General features: G+C 44.0%; 1 protein-coding gene across 2 annotated transcripts in view; it reads right to left on the bottom strand.

Annotated features, from left to right (window-relative positions):
* The window catches only part of PAPPA (pappalysin 1), a 174743-nt gene that overhangs the window by 109647 nt on the left and 42596 nt on the right, over positions 1 to 22500 (bottom strand). For both annotated transcript variants that reach the window (XM_086857797.1, XM_023938086.2), the window contains exons 3-5: positions 14084 to 14229; positions 9313 to 9606; positions 5251 to 5443 (exon numbers count right to left, since the gene is read on the bottom strand). In XM_086857797.1, coding sequence (XP_086713923.1) covers positions 5251 to 5443; positions 9313 to 9606; positions 14084 to 14229 — 633 coding nt within the window. The remainder of the gene's footprint in view (positions 1 to 5250; positions 5444 to 9312; positions 9607 to 14083; positions 14230 to 22500) is intronic.

The raw sequence follows: 22500 nt of genomic DNA, 5'->3' as shown, positions 1-22500 counted from the left end.
GAGGATGCAATTCACACAGCTCAGCCCTGTGTTCCTTGGGGTCACAAATTTGGAACCTTGTATGACCCAAAGTACATGGTTATTTACCCCAGGAAGCTGCTTACTATTCAGAATTAATTGTTCTGCTTTAAGGAACACTTTCTGCTAAAATGGAAAGTTAAAAATTAATTATCCTAATGATCAAATGCACCTAGGAAAGGACAGAAGTTTTAGGCAAACAATTTGTGTGTAACACAGTGTACTCTCTACACTACTCTAGTAAGAACATCTTGAGTCAATTATTAAATAATTTATAACAACTATTATAATCAGCTATGCAAATTTTAACCATCGTAACCACCACTGCATGATTTATTTCAGCACTACTTTGAAGAGAAGACTGTGATCCTCAGGCAGAGGCTGTTTGTGATCCTCGGTGGCTGAGCCACCCTGACAGAGACATTAACTGGCTGAAGTTGTGCAGTGCAGGAAGGGATGCATCTGCTGAAAACACCTGAAAAACACAGCATGGCAATGGGATGGAATACAGGAGAGGGAGGCAAAGGTGGCCTCCTCTTCCTTTCATAGTCTGTAGCACTGGTAATGAAAAAACGTGGGAATGTTGTGAGTAACTTCTCTCCGTGTCTCACTTCACCCACCTGCACCACTGGCGTGATGCTGCCTCCCTAGTTCATTTCTCAGCTGCCTATTTAGAAGAGGTTTAGGTGTCTGACTCAGCTTGCCTGAATAATACATGCAAACACAAAATTAAAAAGACAAAATCAAGAAACCTGAATAAATGGACCTGAGAAATCAAAATGTAGAATTATTGTTGTGCAGTTGTCCTTCAGACACTTCCACGAACAGTCAGGATAGAAGTCTCTGCAATAATAATCTTTCAGTTTCTCTACAAAGAGACTCCTGCATTAGCACTTGGTCCTGGATGAGGAGAGGGGTCTGAAAGCCAAGTTTCCACAATTAGGACTGCTTTTTACTCAAATTAGCAGCTATACAATTTCATCACAGGATGCCATGGTGGAAAAAAACCGTAGGCTTATGGACAAACATTTCCTTTTACCAGTGAGGACTTGGAGGTAAGAGAAAAATCACAAGGAGCATCATGTGGGAAAGGCTATGAGCAAACTTTCTCTTTTTACTTTTCCAGTTTGGGAGCCAAACTCAATCCTGATGTAACTCCACTGGCTGAAAGGACTTACACAGGGGATGACTCCTGGGTTAAAGTGTTTGGTCTCCAGACTTTTGCACACAAATCCTATAAAGAGCCATGAATGTCAAACCTAATTATGGAGTTGCATTTACAGGCTTATGAAAACCTAAGCCAGGTCCTTATACCTTATGAAGCCATGGACAACAAGGAAAAAAATGAGCATAAATTGGTTCAAAACCACAATTAATTAGGAATGCTAGCCATATCTGCCACCTTATACATGGTGGCACATGACTGCCCAAAGTGCAGGGTAATGGAAAATCTAGACTTCTCTGTTTTCTAATAAGCCAAGTGCTGGGGAAATTCCAGCTCATGAAGTTCAGAGCACAGGAGGAATTCATTCCTACATCATGATATTTCAGTGAAGTGGGTTCAAAATCTAAAGATTACTAGTGAAAAACAGACCATTTCCTTAAAGGCCAGCACCAGTTCAGTAGACAACTCAAAACCACTAAAAATCTGTAATTCCTTTGGTTAAAGAGTGCCTGTTTACAGACTAAATTTGAGCTGTTCTACTTGAAATTCAGGGTTGGTCCTCTCCCCTCGAAGGCACTGAAACTTTCCAGCAAGGTTTAACAGAGTGATTATCAGCCCAGCCATCTCTGGGACACCACACTGACCAAAATATTTGCTTGCTAAGAATGAGATAGAATCAGATTCATGGAAATTAATGCTGTCACCTCAATGAAAACTTGGAGAAGCAGATGCATTCAAAGATTTCTGCCCAAATTTGCTGCAGAGCCCCATGACAATAAATGTTCACATCTGCCCACGCATCTCAGACAGGAGGTGCATGAATGGATGCTCAGAGACAGAAGATGAACACATTCAATGGATGCAGTCAGGAAATGAAGAGACTTCTCTTTTTCTTGCTTGTTTTCACTTGTTTCATTTGCTTTATTGTTATTTTATTATATGTTATTGTGGGTGCATACAACATTTTTTCATGCTTTTTTGAAAGGGAGGATGGAGAGAGGGAAGGATTCTAATCCTGTGGGCAGGAGCTACAAGAAGAAATGCTGGTTCTTGATATATTTGATTATTAGAGATGGCTGGGAGCTCAACCAGCTGCTGGAACTTGGGGTCAAAGCATCTTGACAAATTTGCATGCAGGTAAGTGACTCTAGAGTGAGAGGGCAAACACCAATTGAACACTCTGGAGAGGCCAGGAGGGTCTGTCAGGGAGAAGAATTTACTGCTGTGCACAACTCTTGTGTCTACTTTGGCCAAATTGTGAGAACACAGGAAAGCCACCCCCAAATTTACAGGAACTAGGAGTTAACATTGGTCTCTGTCCCTAAATCCACGTTAGTAATCACGTAATTTGAAGACCCTATGAGGAAATCATCTAATGCACCTATGACAGAATTGCATCTAAGCAGGGAACAGACACACAGTCTTTACTTCCATGCCTCATCTCCCTTCAACCTGTCAGGACCTCCCACAGATCCAGCCAGCCCATTGCTATGTTTTTAAACAGAAGGCTAAATTTTCCCTCCCTGACTTTCATTAAGCAGAGGTCACTGCCTATGCACAGCTCTGGAGAATAAAAGAGACATAAAAGGAACTTGAGTTACGCTGAGCATGCCCACAGCAGCATTGTAATTGGGATCAGGAGTGAGCTCTGGGAGTGAAATTCCTCCTCTTCCCCTCTTCCAGCACTCTGAGCAGGGAAGCTGGACCCAGTTTTCCAGGACCCAGAGTGGAGGTGAGCTGCAGGACCACACCTGACGTGCTCCTGGTGCTGAAGCCCCCCGAGCCCCTGCGGTGTTGACGTCAGGTCTTCATTAACAACTGTTTTGCACTGGAGATCTGCTTCTATAGGGCCACAACACTTGCTAGTGTAGCCAGAGCCATTCATCCTTTGAAGGCCCTTTTACACTGTCAAAACAGCAAGGAAGGGGCCTCTGTGCATTAGAAACCAGGCCCAAGGCACTCAGCAGCTGAGTATCAGTCTTCTGTTTTTTACATGAATAGTCCCATTGAAGTGAATGAGTTTATTCATTCAAGTGAGGCAAGTAAAATTTGGGCCAATGGTGTGCACTTTGTGTAAAAATATCTGCAAAGATTTACAGTATTCCCACACACAGATAAGATTATACTTGGCCAATTTTACCTCCTACTTGTCTTGCACAGTGACCCAATTTCACAAATTGATACAGGCATGAGTCTCTGCCCGAGCAGCGCTGGACACGGAGGTTCTGGAAGTTCAGTACCTGGGCTTTTCCAGGATTAGTCACTAGAATAATACTATCATCCTTGTTTTGATTAGCTGATCAAAAATTTGGGCATGTTTTAGACAGGATCATTTATATGTTTCAGTGACATTTTTAAATGGTCACGGCAACATTTCTGTATCTGTTAGCAGTGGGAATCTCATTTTAACAAGAAATTGGACTCAAAGTATTTGAGGCTGTCTCTTTAAATCTCTTCAGTAATACTGAGCACACAGATTTGAAAACCCTAAGGACTTTTTTTTTTCCTGGAAAATCACTCTTTATTTAACATATGATAACTCTGTTATGAAATTTTAGATTTAGCAGGCTATCCACTGTGTGTTATTTAAGAAGCAAGTAACTAGAGCTTATTAAGAACATATTGATTGAGTTATAAGAAATATGTAATAAAGTCATATTTGGTTACATAACAATTAACTCTTCATCAATGTGTTTTTTAGAGGCAGATGGCATTTATTTAACACACAATAAGCATCTTCTGAAATCTAAATTAAATTGGAGAAACTTAATTTACCTAAAAATGATTATGGGCTGAAAAATTCTGAATTAATTTTCAGAGCTACATGAGTCCTTTTCACAGGTAGGGAATAAAAGGATTCGGTTACAAAACTGTAATTAAAGTAAATACTGTTCAGAGCACAAGACCTCTCTTTATCAATTCCTAACAGGATTTGATTTCCCTCCCCATATTAATCTGCAATAAGGGTGGAAAATCTCATCTGAGCAGAAAATAACAGCTCTCTGCCTAGTGGGATAAAGTGCAAGCTGGCCACTGAAATGGCCACAGTATCCTAGCAGTGCTGGAAGGAGTTTCATCCCTGATGGAGGCAGTGGTTTCAAGGTGCTCTCCCAGCACAAAGCAGCAGTGCTGAGGCAGCTTTTTGGGTGCTAATATGCTTGTAAATTTGGCCTCCTGTGCTCTGCACTGCTGCTGGTCCTGAAGGACACTCCAAGTTTGCTCTCCATAAAACAACAAAGCAAGAGGTGGAGAAGAAACGCAAACGGGGATGTGAGTTAATGGTAATGCGAGAAGGTCAGTGATTTGGGAAGTTCTCTGCCAGGACTCCCAGAGCTTCTGCAGCGCATCCAAGAGCTGCATAAGAGCATTTAGATGAACTACCCAGCTACTCAGGTCATACTGGGGCAGAATTGCTCTGAATATGGGCTGCAATGAGGTGCAAGTGCTGCCCAGAGCCCTACATTTTCCATTATTGATATCACACAGCTGCATGCCTGCCAGACAGGAACACACACACAGCCCCATGCTGACCTACAGAACGACATTCACATCATATCCAGAGATCTGGGGCTTTGACTCTGCCTTGCTCAATTCCCATCTCACATCCACAGCTCAGGGGAGGAGGGAGCATTTGTCCCTGTCCCCAGACCAGCCACCTCCTTGCCCATGAGCTCTGTGTTGTGAAAACAAGATCCACTTTGTCCTTGCCAAGGGAATGTGCAAGGGGAGGAGGGGGGAACGTGCAGGCACAGCCAAAGCCCACAGGTATTCCTGAGCAGCAATCACAGCAGGAATCACAGGGCCGGAATCTTTGATTGAAAATTCCTCCCATAACATATGGAGAAAGATTTGCCCTTTACATGGCAAATCAATGGCCTTCAACTGAGTGCTACAGGCTGAGAAAGGAAGAGCAGACAACAGATCAATAACCTCCTCACTATGAACCAATTTAGGAAAGAGCCTTAACCCAGGCTGAGCACAGCACATGACCAAGCTGCTCTCCTGGAGCCTCTGCTTCTCCCCTTCCCATTTTTCCAGCAGGAGAGTACAGAGCAGAGCATGATCACCTTTCAAAGAAGTGGCCATCGATGGGTGGAAACCACTCCAGGGTGACAGAGGCGGAGGTGCGAGCCACAATCTGCGGGGCAATTGCGACGGGAGCCGGTTTCTTGGTGGGCTGCCAGCTCTGGTAGACGAGGTCCAGGTAGCAGTGCATCCTGGCCACCTGGTTGGGCGTGAAGGAGTCGGTGCAGTCATCATCTGCAATCCAAACAGAAGCCACATCAGCCATGTGGGAGAGGAGCCAAGGGAAGAATTACGACCTGGTGAATGGCAGCTCCTTGGACTGGCCAGGACTGGGGTCCCACAGCACTCCAGAGTTAATGGTCTGTGAAGGAATTAGCACAGCCATCACTTGTGGAGGCAGGTGAAAGGAAACAATGGTTAAAAAGGAAGGAAATAAATCAATAAACGTTCCCTCCCCCTGGCTTGGATACACCTGAAGCACGCAGAGATCATCCCTAAATGAGGCAGAGACACGGAGGGGGAGGAACAGAAAGCTTCAGGGCAGCACCTTCTGGTCAGGATTTGGGCCACCAGTGGAGCTCTGGGTTTAAAAGAATTTCACATTTAAAAGAATATATCTGAGAAAGGATGGAAGGGTAAAGGATGGTAGTGTAAGGAAAATGCATTGACTGGGATTCATGCAAGCTACGGGCAACAGACTGTCAGATCTCTTAGATTAAAACACCACAGAATTTTAAAGTACACAACTTTTAAAAATTTCTAAGGAGCAAACAAAAATGTTCTAAATATCATCCCAAACACTGATAAAAATGTAATTTTTTGGTGCAAAAAATAACTAGTTCTATAAAAAATCTCCTCCATTACCACTATGATTCTAACCCCTTTCTGAACTTTTCACAAACATTACTTGATATTTCATATTTCTTTTTCATTGAAAATGGAGAAATAACTATGCTAGATGATTTCCCATAAATATCCATTTCTCATTTCATCTTGTTTTCTTCAAACATGATTTGGCAACAAGAACACATCCAGTGCCCTCTGAACACCATACAGCTTTACAACTACAATGCCCCAGAGAAGAAGAAAATTGCTGTTTCTCTATTGTGCAGATCCCAGAGGGAATAAATATATTGTGCAAAGTCACCCAGCAAAGCTGTGCTGAGGAACTCGGTCCTAAGCACTTTTCAACCATTTTTCTGGTGTTCTTCTCATCAGATGAAAAGCTCTTGAAAACATAGAGTGTTTCTTCACATGTGGCTGCAGAGTTCCCAGCCCAGCAGAGCTGGGTCCCAGCTGGGATCCAAACAACAATGACAGTTCTGCACAGGTCAAGTGCTGCACTTCTCTGGGAAGATGCAGGTCACCGAGGCTGCTTGTGTGTAAGTTCAATATTGTGACAGCGTTAGGAGGTGCTCTGATGTTTGCAAGTCTGTGCCCTGTGGTACTCCAGAGGAACAAGAAAATATGAATTTCTTCTAAAGACAAATGAGTTTTTGCTGGCTAATTTAAATCCTGGCCACATCTTCCCAGAGGTGCTGGCAAAAGGAGACAGCTCTGGTCGGGAACCTGCTCAGACTGCAGCCCTCCCACAGGAGGGACACACCAGCTCACGTGTTTTCCTGTTCCACTGATCAGTGACCCTCCTCTGATCCAACAGGCACAGCAGATAGACAGACACCACCCGCTTGATAATATCTACAAATCCCTGTGGGTATGCAAAAAGCTGCTTTAATGTGACATCTCTGGATTTCCTCAATAATTATTGATGGTCTACCCCTGAGCACATGGTAAAAGCCATAAATAGTCTTCACGGAAGCACAGAAGGAGACAAAGGCCCTTAATAGCCATCATAAAAGAACAATAAAATATATATAGGACAAAGCAGTGGGACAATGGCACAGGAGAAAGATGACCTGCATTCTCAATCTGTTTAAACATCAGCACAGGCTGTGTCCAGGGGGAGGGGAAGGGAGGAGAGGCGAGGGAGAAAGGTGTTCCTCTCAATATCAAGAACGGTTCAAGATCCTCAAACAAATAGTTAAATTCTATACTTTGCTATACTTTTGATGATTACCCCAACAGAATTCAGAGGAAGAATTCATAATGATTTCATGAAAAGTCATCTAAAAGACTAACTTATCTTTTATTTGGGAACACCACAGCTATTTGGACTTGTAAAAATAATTTACAAGTCGTATTTCTCACACTGCCTAATCTTTTGGCCATTGCAACTTGTTATTCCAGGAAAAATAAAAATTATCAGTCAAAGTGAGTGCTTTGCTCAGGGCTGGGGGTAACTGGACAGATGGATGGGACAGGAACAGACGGACAAATACAATATGATCAAGCTGTACATGAGCAGCAAAACAGAAATGAAAGACAGGCAATTCCTAGAACTGCATGACCTCAACCTACACGTTTCAAAGGTATTTTGACAGCAATTTGATATCCTGATATATTTTACTCCACTGGCAACAACAGAAAAACAAACAGATTCATGCTTGAGCTCTAGAGATATCTATCATGTCACTTCACTTAATTTTTCAAGGAAAAAAAAAGGTTTCAGCTCAGAACACCAGCACACATGTAGCTCCCAGGAGCAGATGGGTATCTCTGTGGTCTGCCTCTGCCTCAGCTCCCAAGTCAGCTGGCAAGGCAAGTTCTCTTTGGAAGAAAAGAGCTCAGAGTTTTGAAACAAGCACGTTCCACCCCTCGCCACATCCACGTGAGAAGATTTGGTGGGGGGATTTTGTCATCTGGAGTGGCCCTGTCTTATCTGAGGGATGTTACCATGAGGCTGGAGTGGGTGCTCAGGCTCCCTGCTCGACCACAGGCACCACAGCACACAGCACACCAAGGAGCTGACTCGGTGTATTTGTCCCTGAAAACACCCTCTAAACAAACAGAAAAAATAGAGGGAAAATTCGGCATTGCTTTTAGCTGGTGCCACAAAGGGCATAAAAGCATTTTGGTTATAAATCATTTCAATCCATGCCCCAGATGACATTAAACGCTTTGCTTCTCTACAGTTTTATTACAGAATAAGCACTCCTGTGACCTTTTGAGTGGGAAATCTGTGGTTTTGCCTGGAGTATAAAGGTGCCCTTCAGTGTCTGTAAGTATATTGGTTGCCTTTAAAATGTTGTTGATGCTGTCAGCTCACTGTCATAGACTGTCACTGCAGAGAGACCCTGCAGCCCAAAATATGGGGAAATATGAGTCAAGGTATCCCCTGTTCCTTCTGAGAAATAACAGAGGAGCTTTCAGCTCCCCTTGGGCTTCCAGAGTGCATCAAGGACCCCACTCCAGCCTCATCCAATGGGACAGGGTCACAGGAGCAAATTCCCTCTTTGGGATATGCTCTTTTGGGAGGAATGCCAGAACCTGGCACATCTGGGCAGCAGAGCTGTGCCTGCAGAGCTGTAATCAGCTTTTGCTTTGTGGGGTGGTTTCACCACACTGATATGGAGCCTCTGTTGTTGCACTCCCAGTACAAACCAGCACAGTGCACTGGTAGTCCTTGACCAGGCAGAATCCCACTATTCACATTCTAAAGCTGGAACTGGGATGTGTGTAATTCCAAATCAAACCTAAACATGGCATTTCAACAGACACCTGGAGGCACGAGCCGTGCCTCATTAGCTGTCCACTTGTCACAGGGTTATCCAACAGCCTTGATGGTATCAATATTCATCTGACATTCTATATCTCCTTGGGAGAGCATAAACAATCTCTGGATTTGAGTTTGTCAAAGACCTCATAGATCAGGCATCCAGATCTGAGAAAAATAGGGTGTCAGGTTTGCTGTAGAGCCTTTGGAAGCTGTTTTCTTAAGGCTTATCTCATTTCTTCCATCCCTCAAACCTTCTGCCTGGTCTTCTCATGAAACTCTGCAAATTTGGGGAAAACTGGGATAAAAGAACATGAGAACTAGAAGGGATTCCAGAGGTTATCAAGCCTGATCTCTCATCAAGCCTGGTCCTAGACCTTTATCAGCATAAAGCCCCACAAGAAATGGACTGAGAAATCAAGGGTAAAACTGCAATTCCTTGTTCCTGCCCAGCCACAGACCCCTCGGCAAGCCAAGCAAAGCCCAGTACCTGCATAACTCATGAAGTTACTGAAGGGGGTGTTCAGGAAACTGTGGAAACCACAGGTGTCATTGCCAGGCCCAGGGTCCCCACACAGCTTGTGCTTAGGAGCAGGGTTGGTGTCACTGCAGAGGTCCCCAGTCTCGAAGGAGGGCTCCGTTTCCATGCACGGGTCGCTGCAGGACAGGATCTCGGAGATGCCCCGGAAGACGTGGTAGAGCCCCAGGCTGTGCCCAATTTCGTGGATCATGGTGTGTGTGTGGCCAGGGATTCCGTAGAAGGAGGGATTCAGCACGATGCCACCTGCAAGGGGAGAGAGAATGGCTTCTGGGTTTGCCTTGTGTTCCTCAGGACAGCAGGAGAAAGGGAAAAGAACACCTTAAGGGCAGCTCCTCTGGCAGCCCCTTGGACCCTCTGCATCACAGTCAGTTTTCTGCAGAACCAGACACATTTCCTGCCCAGTGGACATTCACCTCACCCTTCATCTGGGGCTCTAAGGAGGAGGAACTGTGGGACAAAGCTCAACATCCCAAACCAATAGCACTGCAACAATCAGTCTTTCAACTGAATAAACTCAATTTAGGTTGTTTTTTTTTGTTAACTTAGAGGAAAATCCTGCATGAAATTACTTCCTACTATGCAATTTTAGATAATTTCATAGATGTAAGCAACCTATTTGACACCAAGAGTCAAACAGAACACACCTGGAACATTCTGTGTATAATATTCCACAGGGTAAAGATGTGAGAAAAGCCTATTAACTTCTGAAACACCCTGAGAATTGCAGAAGACTGCACCAATACTTGCAAATTAAGAGCTGGGCAGAGCAAAGTGAGCACACCCAAGGCTGAAGCAGTTCTTTCAGGGTGTCGTGGAGGCATCTTTGGAGTAACTGTTAGAAACACACTGTTCATGTACTCAGACTAGCCTGGCTTGATCTGAACTGCACAGTCCACTGATGAATATGCATTAAGTCTGAAGTGTCAAAAAAAATATGAAATCCTGGAATGTGATAACCCTAAAAAGAACTACGTGGTTATTAAATGTTTGCAAAGAAAACTAACAGTGTTTTCTGTTGTATGAATTAAGGGATGTGCAAATAAGCAAATGGCAAATAAGTGAGGATTTGCAGTATATTGAATTAATCATATGAACTATATTTTTAGCTTGGTTTTATGCACCTTTGTACTTAAGATATGTTTGATATTTTCATTATTCAGCTTGTTGAACTCAATTTTTCCAAGCCTTTTATGTAAAACTCTTTTTGTGTCCTGCCTATCATGAGAAGAGGAGACTGCTTTGTAAAAGTTATAGTAGGAATATAAATCTTGGACATGGTACTCTAATAATTTAGTGACAATGAGGAGGATAAAGGTTTTGGCAGGAAGAACTTTATCAGTGGCTGTAGCACAGGGAAGATGAGATCACTGGGTTCTGATGCACCATAGACCCTTCATCCTCATCTGCCTGGAGACTTGGTTGTAAAAAACCATGAAATTAGAGGGAAACGAGACCGTGAAGTTCTTAAGAAGTCCTCTAAATTCCACTCTCAAACAACACAGAATCAATTAGGTTTATACCATCCCTCACACACTCTGGCCTGTTGCCTCTTCACAAGTCCTGATGACATGACTGCCCCAGCAATCAATGTCAGCACTCAGCATCCCTACGGCTGCAAGGATTTAACTCACATCTAATCTGAATTGATTTTCTGGCAATTGAAGTTCATGACTTCAAGTCCTTCCTCACACGGATAAGGAGAACAGAAGATTCTCCTCCCCTTTCATCATCTTTTATGAGATTGTCATCATCCCCACTTCAGGCCCTTTCCCTTCAGTCTGAATCACTGTAATCCCTCCAGCCTTTCCTTGGAGCTGAACCCTTTTCCTAGACCTCCCTGACTGTGGCTCTTTGATTTTCCCCATTACCTCACGTTTCCCTGGAAGAACAATGCCCAAAACACAACATGCAGCACTTCAGTTGAAACTGTGTCAGTGCTGAAGGGAGAGGAAGGAGCACTTTGGATGTCCTGAAGGGACACGTGTGCAAAATAGCAGGAGAGAAAAGATTCTCCCTGTGAGCAAGGGCACATGTGACAATGTGCACAGGGTGGAGAGGAGTCCTATGGGCATGTACAAATGCATAAAAACTAATTAAAAAAAGGAGAACAGAAAATTTAAATACACACACAGAAGAGTGAATAAAGTCTGCCACACTGCACATCTTGTCTACACCACATGTAGCATCTGCACCTCCTTTTCACAGCACTGAACTCTTCCTCACACCAGCTCTCCACATTCCCAATTAATTATATACAGACCTACCAGCATGCAGCTCCACAATAAACCCATGATTCCTCTCTCACCCTCTATATAATACAAGTTCTGATTCCTCTGGTGCTTGATCTCTACCCAGGTGGAGCCATTTATACCCAGAATGTACCCTGACATACATTTTGGGGCTCTCTATCCCAAAAAGAATTCCAGTGTTTGCTTCCCAGTGGCAGGAATATTGGTGAAATTCCTGCAGGATGTGCCTTCAGTAGAGGCTGCTTAAATTGTTCTGGCACTGGAGAACCCTGAGGCAGCTGGAGAGGGAGATTTTATTTTTGCCTTTGTTGAAAATTTATATTTTTTATAGCTGTCAAGAATCTAAATCAATTGCAGTTTTACAGAAAAGATAAACTCCCTCACCCAGACAATCTCTATCCCAGCCTTTAGATCTGCACCACAGGACATATTTCATATTTTTTATTAAGTACATATTGGATTTATAGAAGAGAGTAAAAAAGATTAAAGATGAATTCTTACAAACCAAGCACAGGTCTGGGAGGGCTATTATGACAGGAAATTATGAGCATTATTTATTTATTTCTTACTGGGGTTTTTTGGTTGTTTTTTTTTTTTTTTTTTCCCTGGTAAGTCAAATTTAAATCTGTTGTCCAATGTCTATTTTTTTCTTGGGAGATCTTTTTTTGGTCAATGAACTCTGTCAATGCTCTGTAGGAGCTGAATTTAAATTGTTTTGCTCAGGCATGATGCTGACAATTAGCTTAATGAAGTGACAGAAGAACTCATCAAGGCTTTGGGCAAGCCCCAGCCCTCTTGCAGAAGGTTCTCTCTCCTTGTTCTCTGCTCCCTCCCATGGCAACACCAGGGGAAGCTGTGGAAATCCTGATTTAGGGAAGGAGCAGCTGTATTGCAGCCATATCCCATTTGGGCAGTGCCACTGCTTCACAGAATCACTGAACCTGCTGGTTTGGGAAGGGACACATGAGAATCCTCCAGTCCAGCTCTTCAGGGAATGGCCCACACAGAGATCAAACCCACAGCCAGCAATCCACTCTGGCTGGCATCCCAAAGTGACAGAAACCCCATCACTGTGGGTGCTGCTCAAGGCTGGGGTTAAGATCTGTCTTGGTTTTTTTGCCAGATCTTAGGGAATGGTCACTGGTGGGAATTTACAGAACCTTCTGGTTTGGGTGCTCCCAACAGGAGCCTGCAGGCAGGAGGCTGCAGGCAAGCCAGAGTGGAAGTGGTTTCAGCTCCAGCTGAGCTCAGCAGGAGTGTCAGTGTGCAAGTGCTGCTCCTTGGGAAGGGAGGGCTGCTCACACTTCTTCCAGAGCAGCTGCAGAGCTGGATGTTGCAATAAAACATTTACTAAAATGAAGGAGGGCAGCCAGTTCCAGCTGCCTGCTCTGACCATGGAGCCTCTCTCTGCTGTGGAGACAAGTGACCATGAAGACATGGTAACATCTCATTTTTGGGTATTTTGACCTTGGAAAATCCCCCCTGACTCATGGCTATTCCATACAGCTCAGCTTCTATTGTGTGTTTTAGGATAATAAACACTTCTTGTTCCCCTCATTTAGGTTTATAGTCACCATATCTTTTTTATTTAGCTCAACATGGAGTTGGGTAATATAAAAACTGGCTGAAACAGTTTGCCACAAAGTTTTAACTTGGCTGAAACTGGGCTTCACTTGCAGCCTAGGAAGGTCTGGATGAGCTGGAGAAATATCTGGAAAACCTATGAGAACTGCTGAGAGGAGATGTTTGACCAGGTTTGCAGCTCAGGGGAGGTTTGTGAAGTTAGGAGAAGCTCACAGTGACTCAGTCAGTGCCTTCTGAACCTTTTGAGGCTCCTCTGACATTTTGCAGGGAACACAAGTCCAGTGGCACTGCAGGTGGCAGTGAGTCATTTGGGAGGCTGCAGGGCTTTGTCTGGATCCCTGGGTTCCAGCAGCAACCTGGTTATGAAACACAGCGGGCAATCTGCAGGGTAGTGAACTCCTTCCAGTTCCACTCAAATGAACATCAGAAATACAATCCCTCAGCTGTTTGCTCTTTTGCGCATTTGGTAGAGAAAAATAGCAGCAGATTTTAGCTACAGTCTGTGAGCTAATTGAATACTTGCTAATGAGCTAAGGATCAGAATGTAACAGGCTAAGGTTAAAGATTCACCTCTGTCCCCACACCTATCCCCCCAATCTTCTGCAAACTGCTCCCATGGAGTGAATGCCCTGTAAAGTAGCTTCACTGAAAAGGTGAAATACTTTCAGCTTGACATCATCTACAAATACCATAATATGCTTTGGGTTTATAACCTAATATTTTCCTGGTTGTGAGCCAGTATCTGGGAATCGTGAAATACTTTTTTTCCCCTGACTATATATTAGAGGAATGATAAGAAATCAGAACAGAGCTTAATGCATATTTGTCTTTCCTTCTTAGTGCCTCAAAAGAATGCTTTGCAAAGAAGAAACATCTTTATCACTCACCTAGATGCATCAAGGCTTCTTTGTCCCAGGGCCAAGTTGCCACTCCAGCCAGCTCTTCCTCAGAGGAATTGGCAAAAAAGATGTTGAGGTGTGTGGATCCATCCAGTTTAAGTATGTTCTTAAGTTCATTGACATCCAAGTATGCCCTGTGGAAAAAGAAAAGCTTTTTTTTTTTTTTTCTAGAGGTGACACAAAAGCAACAAAACACTGAAGAAGTGCTGCAATCCAGGCAAAGGTCTTATAATACCCTGCATATCAATCACCTGAAATGTTTTAATAATCCACTCCCAAACTTTGATTACTTTGCATTCATGTAGTGAATCTCATCTAGAACTTCAGGCCATTGATTAACTAAGGCCACAAAATCCAAGGTAAATACATAAAGCTGTCCACACTCTCAAGATAAGTATAGGAATCTATTTATTATGAATGCAATTAACTAAGCATTATGGTCAGTAAATCTTTTTACACCAGCAGTTAGCTTGCACATTTCCTCTAAGCTGTTTGCTGTTGTTACCTCTAATTTTCCTTCACAATAACAAGTTTCACATCCTCAGGCTGGCACCACAGCTAACACCAGCTCCCAGAGTCACTCCTTTAGCACCAGTGGCAGTCACTTGTGCTGAAACCCATGTGGCCCAACCTGACATCCCACAGCTGGTTGGGAATTGCTGTTTCCAACAGGCAAAGCCTTGCCAAAGCTCTCCCCAGGAGTGCTACCATACCATGCCATAAATTCTTAAGGCTCCTTGGGTCCTCCCAGGGTGAGCAGCATTGCTCCTCAGCTTTTGGGATGCCTGGAAATCACAGAGCAATCTGTTTGCAGGCAAGCTAAGCTTGATGGCTGTTGGAGGTACTTTTTGCTCCTTTAAAGGAGTAGATTTTCTAATACTGGAATACAGGAGCTACTTGCCAGTGCACATACCATGGTGGCACACTGCTTGCACTGCTCCAACTCACAGTAAAGCCGGAGAAATCAAAATGTACCATTAAACCCATTGGTTTCTCTGTTTCCAGCTCACACTGCCTGAAGTGTTGTGATAAAAGCTAGAAGGGGGATATGTTGTAGAACCTTCACTTGACAGGTGGAGACCCCAAAGAGAGGGATCACACTGAGCCAAGCATTGTTCAAAGGCTGTAAGGACCAGACACCACCATGGTCTTGAGCAGGTTGATTCCTGCTTCCCCCTCTGTGTGTGTGGATGTGTGTAAGGCTCACACAGCTCTCCCAAACCACACACCCCCACCACCTCCAAGAAGGGTTCCCTGCATTCTTTGCCAGGCTTTTGCTCCCAGCAGGCTGAAGAAAAAATGGGGGAGTTGGCTCAGCACCAAGATCTTTCTGTCCTTCTGAGGACTCCCAAATGGAAAACACATTCATATTTCCACAATAGCTTCCCCTGCCACTTGCTGAAGTCATTGCCTCCAAAATAGATCATGGCTGGGTGTCCCCAGGCCCTGGCTGACTCACGGAGGAAGATGTGCTCTTTGGGGACACCAGTGGAAGGGGATGTTTCCATTCCACACAGTGTTTATCTTCCAATCAAATGGGGATGACATTCTGAAGGACAGGTCAGCAATGTGACCCTTTACACATTTCTCATCTCTCCAGTGTTCTCAACACATCCATGGAAAATGCACAGAGCTTCCCCTTAGCTCCTCAAGCTTGTCCTGCCCGGATCTGCACAACGCTCTGAGGCTCTGCTCAATTTACTCCCAGGATCTTCCTTGAGCCTTAGAAAACTTCTTTTCCAAGCATGGGCTTCTACTTAGACACATCCATGAGCAATAGTTTGAAATTACATGTGAGAACTGATGTGCACGTCCAAATGTTCTCAGTGTGAGAGCACTGGGGGGATGTGTGACAGGGGTGTGACCATGGGGAGGGGACAGCGTGTGCCTGCACCTCTGGCAGCATCACTGACAGTGAGCAAAGGTGTAAGAGAGAATGGGGGAGTGATGTGATGCTTCATGCAAGAGAGAGGGGCAGGAACAGAAGCCCCTAGTCTGATCAGAACATTGTTTAAATGTGTTTGTATCACAGTGGGAAGGAAGGTCCTGCTGCCTGGACCGATGGCAGCTGTTGACTCTGGATGCAGATGCTTTATGCACACACACAAATCCCTGTAGGAGTAACTATAATCCAACTCCCCTCCTGAGATTACCATTTTTATCCTTCCCCTTCTCTCATGGTTTCAAATAATCTAAACTAATATTTCTTTATTCTCAGCTGTCTTTCTGCTAATGGTTTACACAATCCAATCCCCATTTATCTCCTCAGTGCACAACCACAGTCACTCTTCTTCCATACAGCCCATGTGCTCCAATATCCAAGGCTACATGGTTTACTACTGCAAAAAATATCCAGAGCAGACAGCATTTAACTAATTGGCCAGTGATGGCAATGCTTCACTGAGACTGGACTCATGCCTCATGTAAATCCATCCTACCCAGTCCTTTGGACTTGGGTTTCTGGTATTTCTCTGACCACTTTTCTCTGCAAGCCAGGAGAAGGCTGTGAGTGAGCAGAATGTATTCAGTGGAGGAAGAACAGAATGCCAAGAGGATTTTTAGCAGAGGATCTGCCCAGGTGTAGGTGTAAGTAGATCATGCTTGGAAGGCAGTAAATGCAAACTCCTTCATGGAAGCAGCCAGCAACCCCCAGCACGTAAACATGCCCGAGCCCTGAGCTCAGGCACAGCCCTGGGAAGTGTGTGAGTATGTGCCTGTGAGAGCAGGAGCAGAGATGTGAGTGTGGCAGTGAGGGCTTGGACACTGCACACACACGAGGCAGCCAAGAGAATGTGAGGAACCAGTGTGTGCGTGTGTAAGAGATAAAAACACGAGCTGGAATTCCTTCCTCTCCTTCCTCCCCATGTTTCTAATAACCTCCCATCCCTATCCATCATCGCCACATTCCTACACTCAAGGAGGCATAAATTAACTACTTTTGCAGTTCATGTCCAACTCTGTAGCTGCAGGCAGCAGACCCAACAGTTACCAGGTCAAAATAGCTTTCAGTTATTGCTTTGGACTAGGCTGACTCCCCCCTGCTTCGTTATCAGCCCAGACTATCTGACCCAGCTCAATCTGTGAGCACTGCTTACACTTCTCAAGGTTATGTGGGTCCCCTGACAGAGGACATTATGTCTGTCACATGGGCTCATGCCAGAGAGAGCCAAAGAGCCCAGCCTTTCCAGCACTGCCAAACTCACATTTCAAAGACATGAGTGCAGTCTTGGAAAGGGATCAAAGCCTTTCCAACTGTCATTAGAATATTTCCTTTATGCATCTCCCTGTGAGTGCCAGCAACATATTTCATAAAATTCATTGGCTCGAGATGGTACCTCCAATATAAACCTGAATGGGGGAACTGTCAGGGCAAGCCTATGTGGAAAACAAAACAAAACCCAAAGCACAACAAAACACATGTAATTCCTGTAATGGAAAAAACATACGATGCTGTGAGCGTGCCTTGCTGGAGAAAGCCTAATGAGCCTATTAGTGCATCATAAAAGGTCTCCTTTGCTGGAATCTGTTTTAGACATAGAAATTCTATGGGCTGTTTAAGGCCATTTGGGACACCAAATCATATCAGGCAATGCTCACATTCCCACACAGATCTTTTCATTGACTTATTTGTCCAATGCACGGTTTTTGTTTTCTTTTTCCCCTCTGCTGCAGTGCAAAGAGCCCTCTGAAGCTGTTCTGTGCAGCAGCTCACCCTTATCCAGTGAGCCCCAGCCCTCAGTCAGGGATATGGATCTCGTGCAGCGCTCCAGTTTCAGTTTAATGGAGGTTTTAGCTCACCCAGCAGTGTCTCTCGGCAGCCCTACCCATCACACAGCCCACCCCATCAGTCACCCAGCCATTATCCCCGTGCCTGTCTCATCTGTCAAGCCCATTTCCTGTCCATTTGGGCTGTGACTTGTCCCCAGGCGATGAGGTGAAGCCCTTGGCCACCAGCCCCCTGCCTGTGGGAGCCACAGTGAGGAGCTCCCTTTGCTGGACCTTAGCTCCACATCCAAACCCAGCCACAAACCTCTGCGCCGAGCCACAAACACGCTTGGCAATGACTCTTAAACTCAGCTGATAACAGGTTTAATCATATTAAATCTGGTTTTGGTGGCTAGAGTTGAGCAGTTTTGTTGGGGGTTGGCAACTCTTTTTTTTAATTCCAGGTCAGAGAGTGGTTTCCCCAAGTTTCCCTGATGTGGCTGGGCTGCAGCCTCTTGCACTCCTGGTTGTTTTTGCAACAAACACAGTCTTCTAGACCTTATTGTTAGGAAATTTCCTACTGTTTGCTCCCAGTTATTCTCTATTTGGCTTTGTTTTGTTTTGTTTTTTTTCCTTCAAAGACAAGTGTCACTTTACAGCAAGAAAACAAACAGGGTACTTAAGGGATTATTTACGAGATCCCACGCAAACACAGAGTGGGAACTTTGCTGTCTGCTCACCATGGAGTATGGTCTGCAACTGCCTGGTGAGTTTGTTAGGGACAGAAGGCACTACATTTCATCTTTAAAAGAAACCCAACCAACAGCACCTCCTGAACTGGGACATCAGCCTCAAAATCTCTCCATTTTCAATATTGACATGGGGTGTCCTGTCCTTTACCCACTGGGCTCAGCACATGGCAGGACAAGGCAAATCTGCTGGAATCACAGCACTGAATCACTTTTCTTCCCAAGACTCTTTTGTGTCCACTCTCAGAAGTGTCAGCCCAGCCTAAACCACGGTGCATGGTTTAGACAAAGAGAAAGCTTTATTTGGACAGCCCTGGAACAGTCTCCACCAGCCTGTGACAGATCCAGGTGTGGCTGGCAGGTCTCAGGGGCGTTCCTTGTGTCCCTCTGGCTCATCCTGGCCCCAGGATTCAGTGGAGCACTGACCACAGCAGTCAGTGTGGTCACCACTTGTCTGTCCTGGTTGTCCAACACACCCAGAGTTCCCAAGGTTTCAGGGTGCAGTGTACCCCCAGAGATCCTCAATATCTGCAGTGAAGAGCAAGAACAGTTTTGAGATAAGAGATGTTCTTCCTGAAGACAGTGGCAAGAGCCACGACTGCAACAGCACTGAAAGCTGACCTTGAAATGGGGCCATTTGGCAGATGTGCACAGCTGTAATTTATCTTTTCCTCTTGTGATTTCTCAGCCCTGGGTGGTTAGACAGCTAACTGTCCTTTTGGAGAGGCAGTGGTGATGCCAGTGTGGGAGCTGCCTTTTGCCCTCTGTAGTAGAGTCACAGAAAAATGAGTCTGGAAAGGATGTCCAGAGACCACAGCTGCCAGCCCTTCACCCCAAAGCGAGGGCATCTTCGTGTGTCACCAAGCAAGTTTTTATTTAGCTCACTTAAAACCACACATGACAGGGACTATGTCACTGTCCCAGTAACCTGCAGCCCTTGTTTCAATTCCTTTATCATCAGAAAGTTGTTTTTTTTTTTTCCCCCTAAAGGTCCACCTAAATCTTTTTTGCTCTATTAGAGGCATATTTGTGCCATTCAACTGCTGACAGGGAGATTGGATTCCCTTCTGCTTTACCAAACCTACTTATTTGAAAGCCTATTATATCTCCTGTACACCATTTCATTTTTAGGCTAAAACCACCTTATTTCCTCAGCTTTTCTCACTGCTTTTAAGACCTCTGGTTGTTTCTGATGCTCTTATCTGCAGCCTCCACATCTTTCCCAAAGGCAGGTCATCAAAAGGGGACACAGCCCTCAAGCTGAGAGTTTATCAGTGACATGGAACTGCTACGTTTGTCCTGTCTGTCACCTCCAACCTGACACAAAGACGCAGTAGAAATGTCAGACCTCCAAATATTTCTAGCTTCCTTTTTTTTTTTTTTTTTTAAAAAAAAAAAGCCTGAAGTATTACAGGTCTATAAAAAACCTGTATAAAATAAGACAATCTACAAACTCTCTTTAGCAGTGGATGTGCAATAAAATTTGTGTCTGACCTGATGTTAAAGGTTTGCCTTTGCTGGCAAATTCAATTTTGCTCCTCATTTCAGATGGATTGCCATAAATCATGTGCAGCAGGAAGCGTGCCTCATCTACACTGAGTTTAGTGTTAATTTAAGACCCTGGTGTAAGTGTAGTAAAAGTCATGATAATTTATTGATAAAGGTATAAATCTTTCAGTGATTGGGACGGAGCCTGAAACAGAGCAGAACCAGAATACTACAAGTGAGAGGCTTCAGGTCCCAGTTTAGATCCAGATCACTGCCTGTGTTCACACTGAAATCCAAGTGTGTAACTGTAATTCCAGCCACATCCAACCCAGGCAGTCGCTAGGTCATGTCCACAAATATAAATCGCAAGCACTGTCAGCACATGCAGGCTTGGCAGCTCTGAAAGAATTTCAGTTTATCTGCTGTAGCAAAATGTCCTCTGCAGTCCCTGAAACTGATCTCCCATTACAAGAGAGGAGAAATGTTTTGGCAAAAAGAATATGATAACGATAAGGATCCAAGAAAAGCCACTTAGGATAATTGTTCAAATGTAAATCCAGCTCCTTGGGTAGGTTTGTAGCCCCTGCTGAACTCTGTGTCACTGTTAATGAATTCAGGTGAGCCTGCTAAACCTGGACCAGGGGCTTTTACATCACTGACAGGTTTTAGAGTTAAGATTGACCCCTAAGCAAAAAATAATGCAAAATAAAAGCCAACGTGGCTCTAAAACTCTGAGTGTTCATTGATCCCAGGTTTCCCTTTTCCAAACTGGATTAATTCTACCACTAGGATAGTGAGTCAGGCTTTACTCACACAATTAAACAAATATGGAAAAAAAATATAGAAGGAAAATAAGAGCTTTACTGTACAAAATATGGGAATCCTTTGGGTTTGGGTTTTCTTTATTCTGCAACAGAGACTGAGAGCACCTCCTTGCATAAAGGTAGAGAATTTTTAGAATTGTCTGGTCATCAATTTCATTCCATTTGCTTTGAAACCCAGGTTTTCCAGCAGGACCTTCCTAGAAATACACAAATTTCTACTGTAACAATAAATCTATAGGACTGAGAGGAAAAAAAAACCTCCTGGTACATAAAGGAAATTATTTGATGTTAAGTTCTAAAATCACTATTATCATCTTAGAACACTAAGGGAGCATCCCTGCTCAGCCCTCTCCGACCTCATAAAAGACTTTCAATAAATGATACAGCTTTATTTCATGCAATCATTTAACTCCTGGAGGTTGTTAATGCAGGATCTACTTAACAGCCTGAATCACAGCAACAGGTTGGAATAAATTTGATGCCTGGGCTACTCCAGACTTTGTGCTGGGTCCTCTCTTGGATTGTTCATGTGAGCCTGCACTCTGAGCCAGCCTCTGCTCTCACTGGGCTGCACACAAATATCAGCACTGTGATGTACTTGCTCCAGTGTAAATCTAGAGTTAGAGCAAAATTTGATTCTCAAAGTGCATTTTCAGGTTCAAATCCAAAATCTAAAAGGAAACGTCAGTTGAAATGACCAATTTTTGCCAAATTTCTGGCCAAAGCAACTTGCTTTTTAAAGGGGGGAGCCGGCTTTCCTCAGATCTCCACACAGATTCTCTCAAAGGTTTGTAAATCCTTGCCAAATCCTTCACAAACCTGGGCTCAGATTCAGAAATACAGTGAAAACAGATTCTTTTTTTTTTCTTTTCTTTCTCTTTTTTTCCCCCCCAGCACTTTTGTTGCTGGTTCTGGCCAGGATAAGAAAGAGCAGAGGCTCGGGGAAGAAGATGATGCAAAAATTTTCAAACGTCAAACATGTTCTGTCTGAGCTCCAGGCAAAAAATTTGGGATGGCTGTTCATGTACAGCATTATTTGTTCCTTCTCTCTCTTTATCCTTCCAGGCTTTACTACCCAGTTCTTCCACTCCACCTTTAAATAACCTTTGCATAGGTTTAGAAAGAGTTGTAGTCCTACAGACCATAAATATCTGATCACTGAGCCTTCTGCTCATGCAGGGTCCATGTCCAAGAATGGAGAACTTCTGAGTTCCCTGGAGCAGCAAGAACTGAAAAGCCCCATTTCTTTGCATGACCATAACAAATTATTAAGCTACAAAGAACTCCATAAACTCCATAATATACTACAGAAAATAACCAACTGCACAGAACTAGGAAAAGATATGCTGGCTGGCCAACTTGCAGGGAGAAAAGAAAACAAGAAAACAAAGGGAAAGCCTTGGCAGACAGAATTGTGATCTTACTGTACAATTAACTTCTGAGACAGTGAGTAGGATTAAAGGATGGAACATTTCATTTAAAACAGCAAAGCATTATGAAGCATATATGCACATTTCACAGGCCTTTGAAATCAGCAACACTGGCAGGTTTATTTGTTTTGATTGTCTCTTTTTCTTTCTTTTACTACTTTGGGACTTTTTTTTTCTTTTCTTTTTAAAACTAGAGCCAAATGACCCAT

The sequence above is a fragment of the Cyanistes caeruleus genome, chromosome 20 (genome assembly GCF_971803275.1).
Source record: "Cyanistes caeruleus chromosome 20, bCyaCae1.hap1.1, whole genome shotgun sequence".
NCBI lineage: Eukaryota > Metazoa > Chordata > Aves > Passeriformes > Paridae > Cyanistes > Cyanistes caeruleus.
This window is presented reverse-complemented; position numbering and strand designations above follow the sequence as displayed.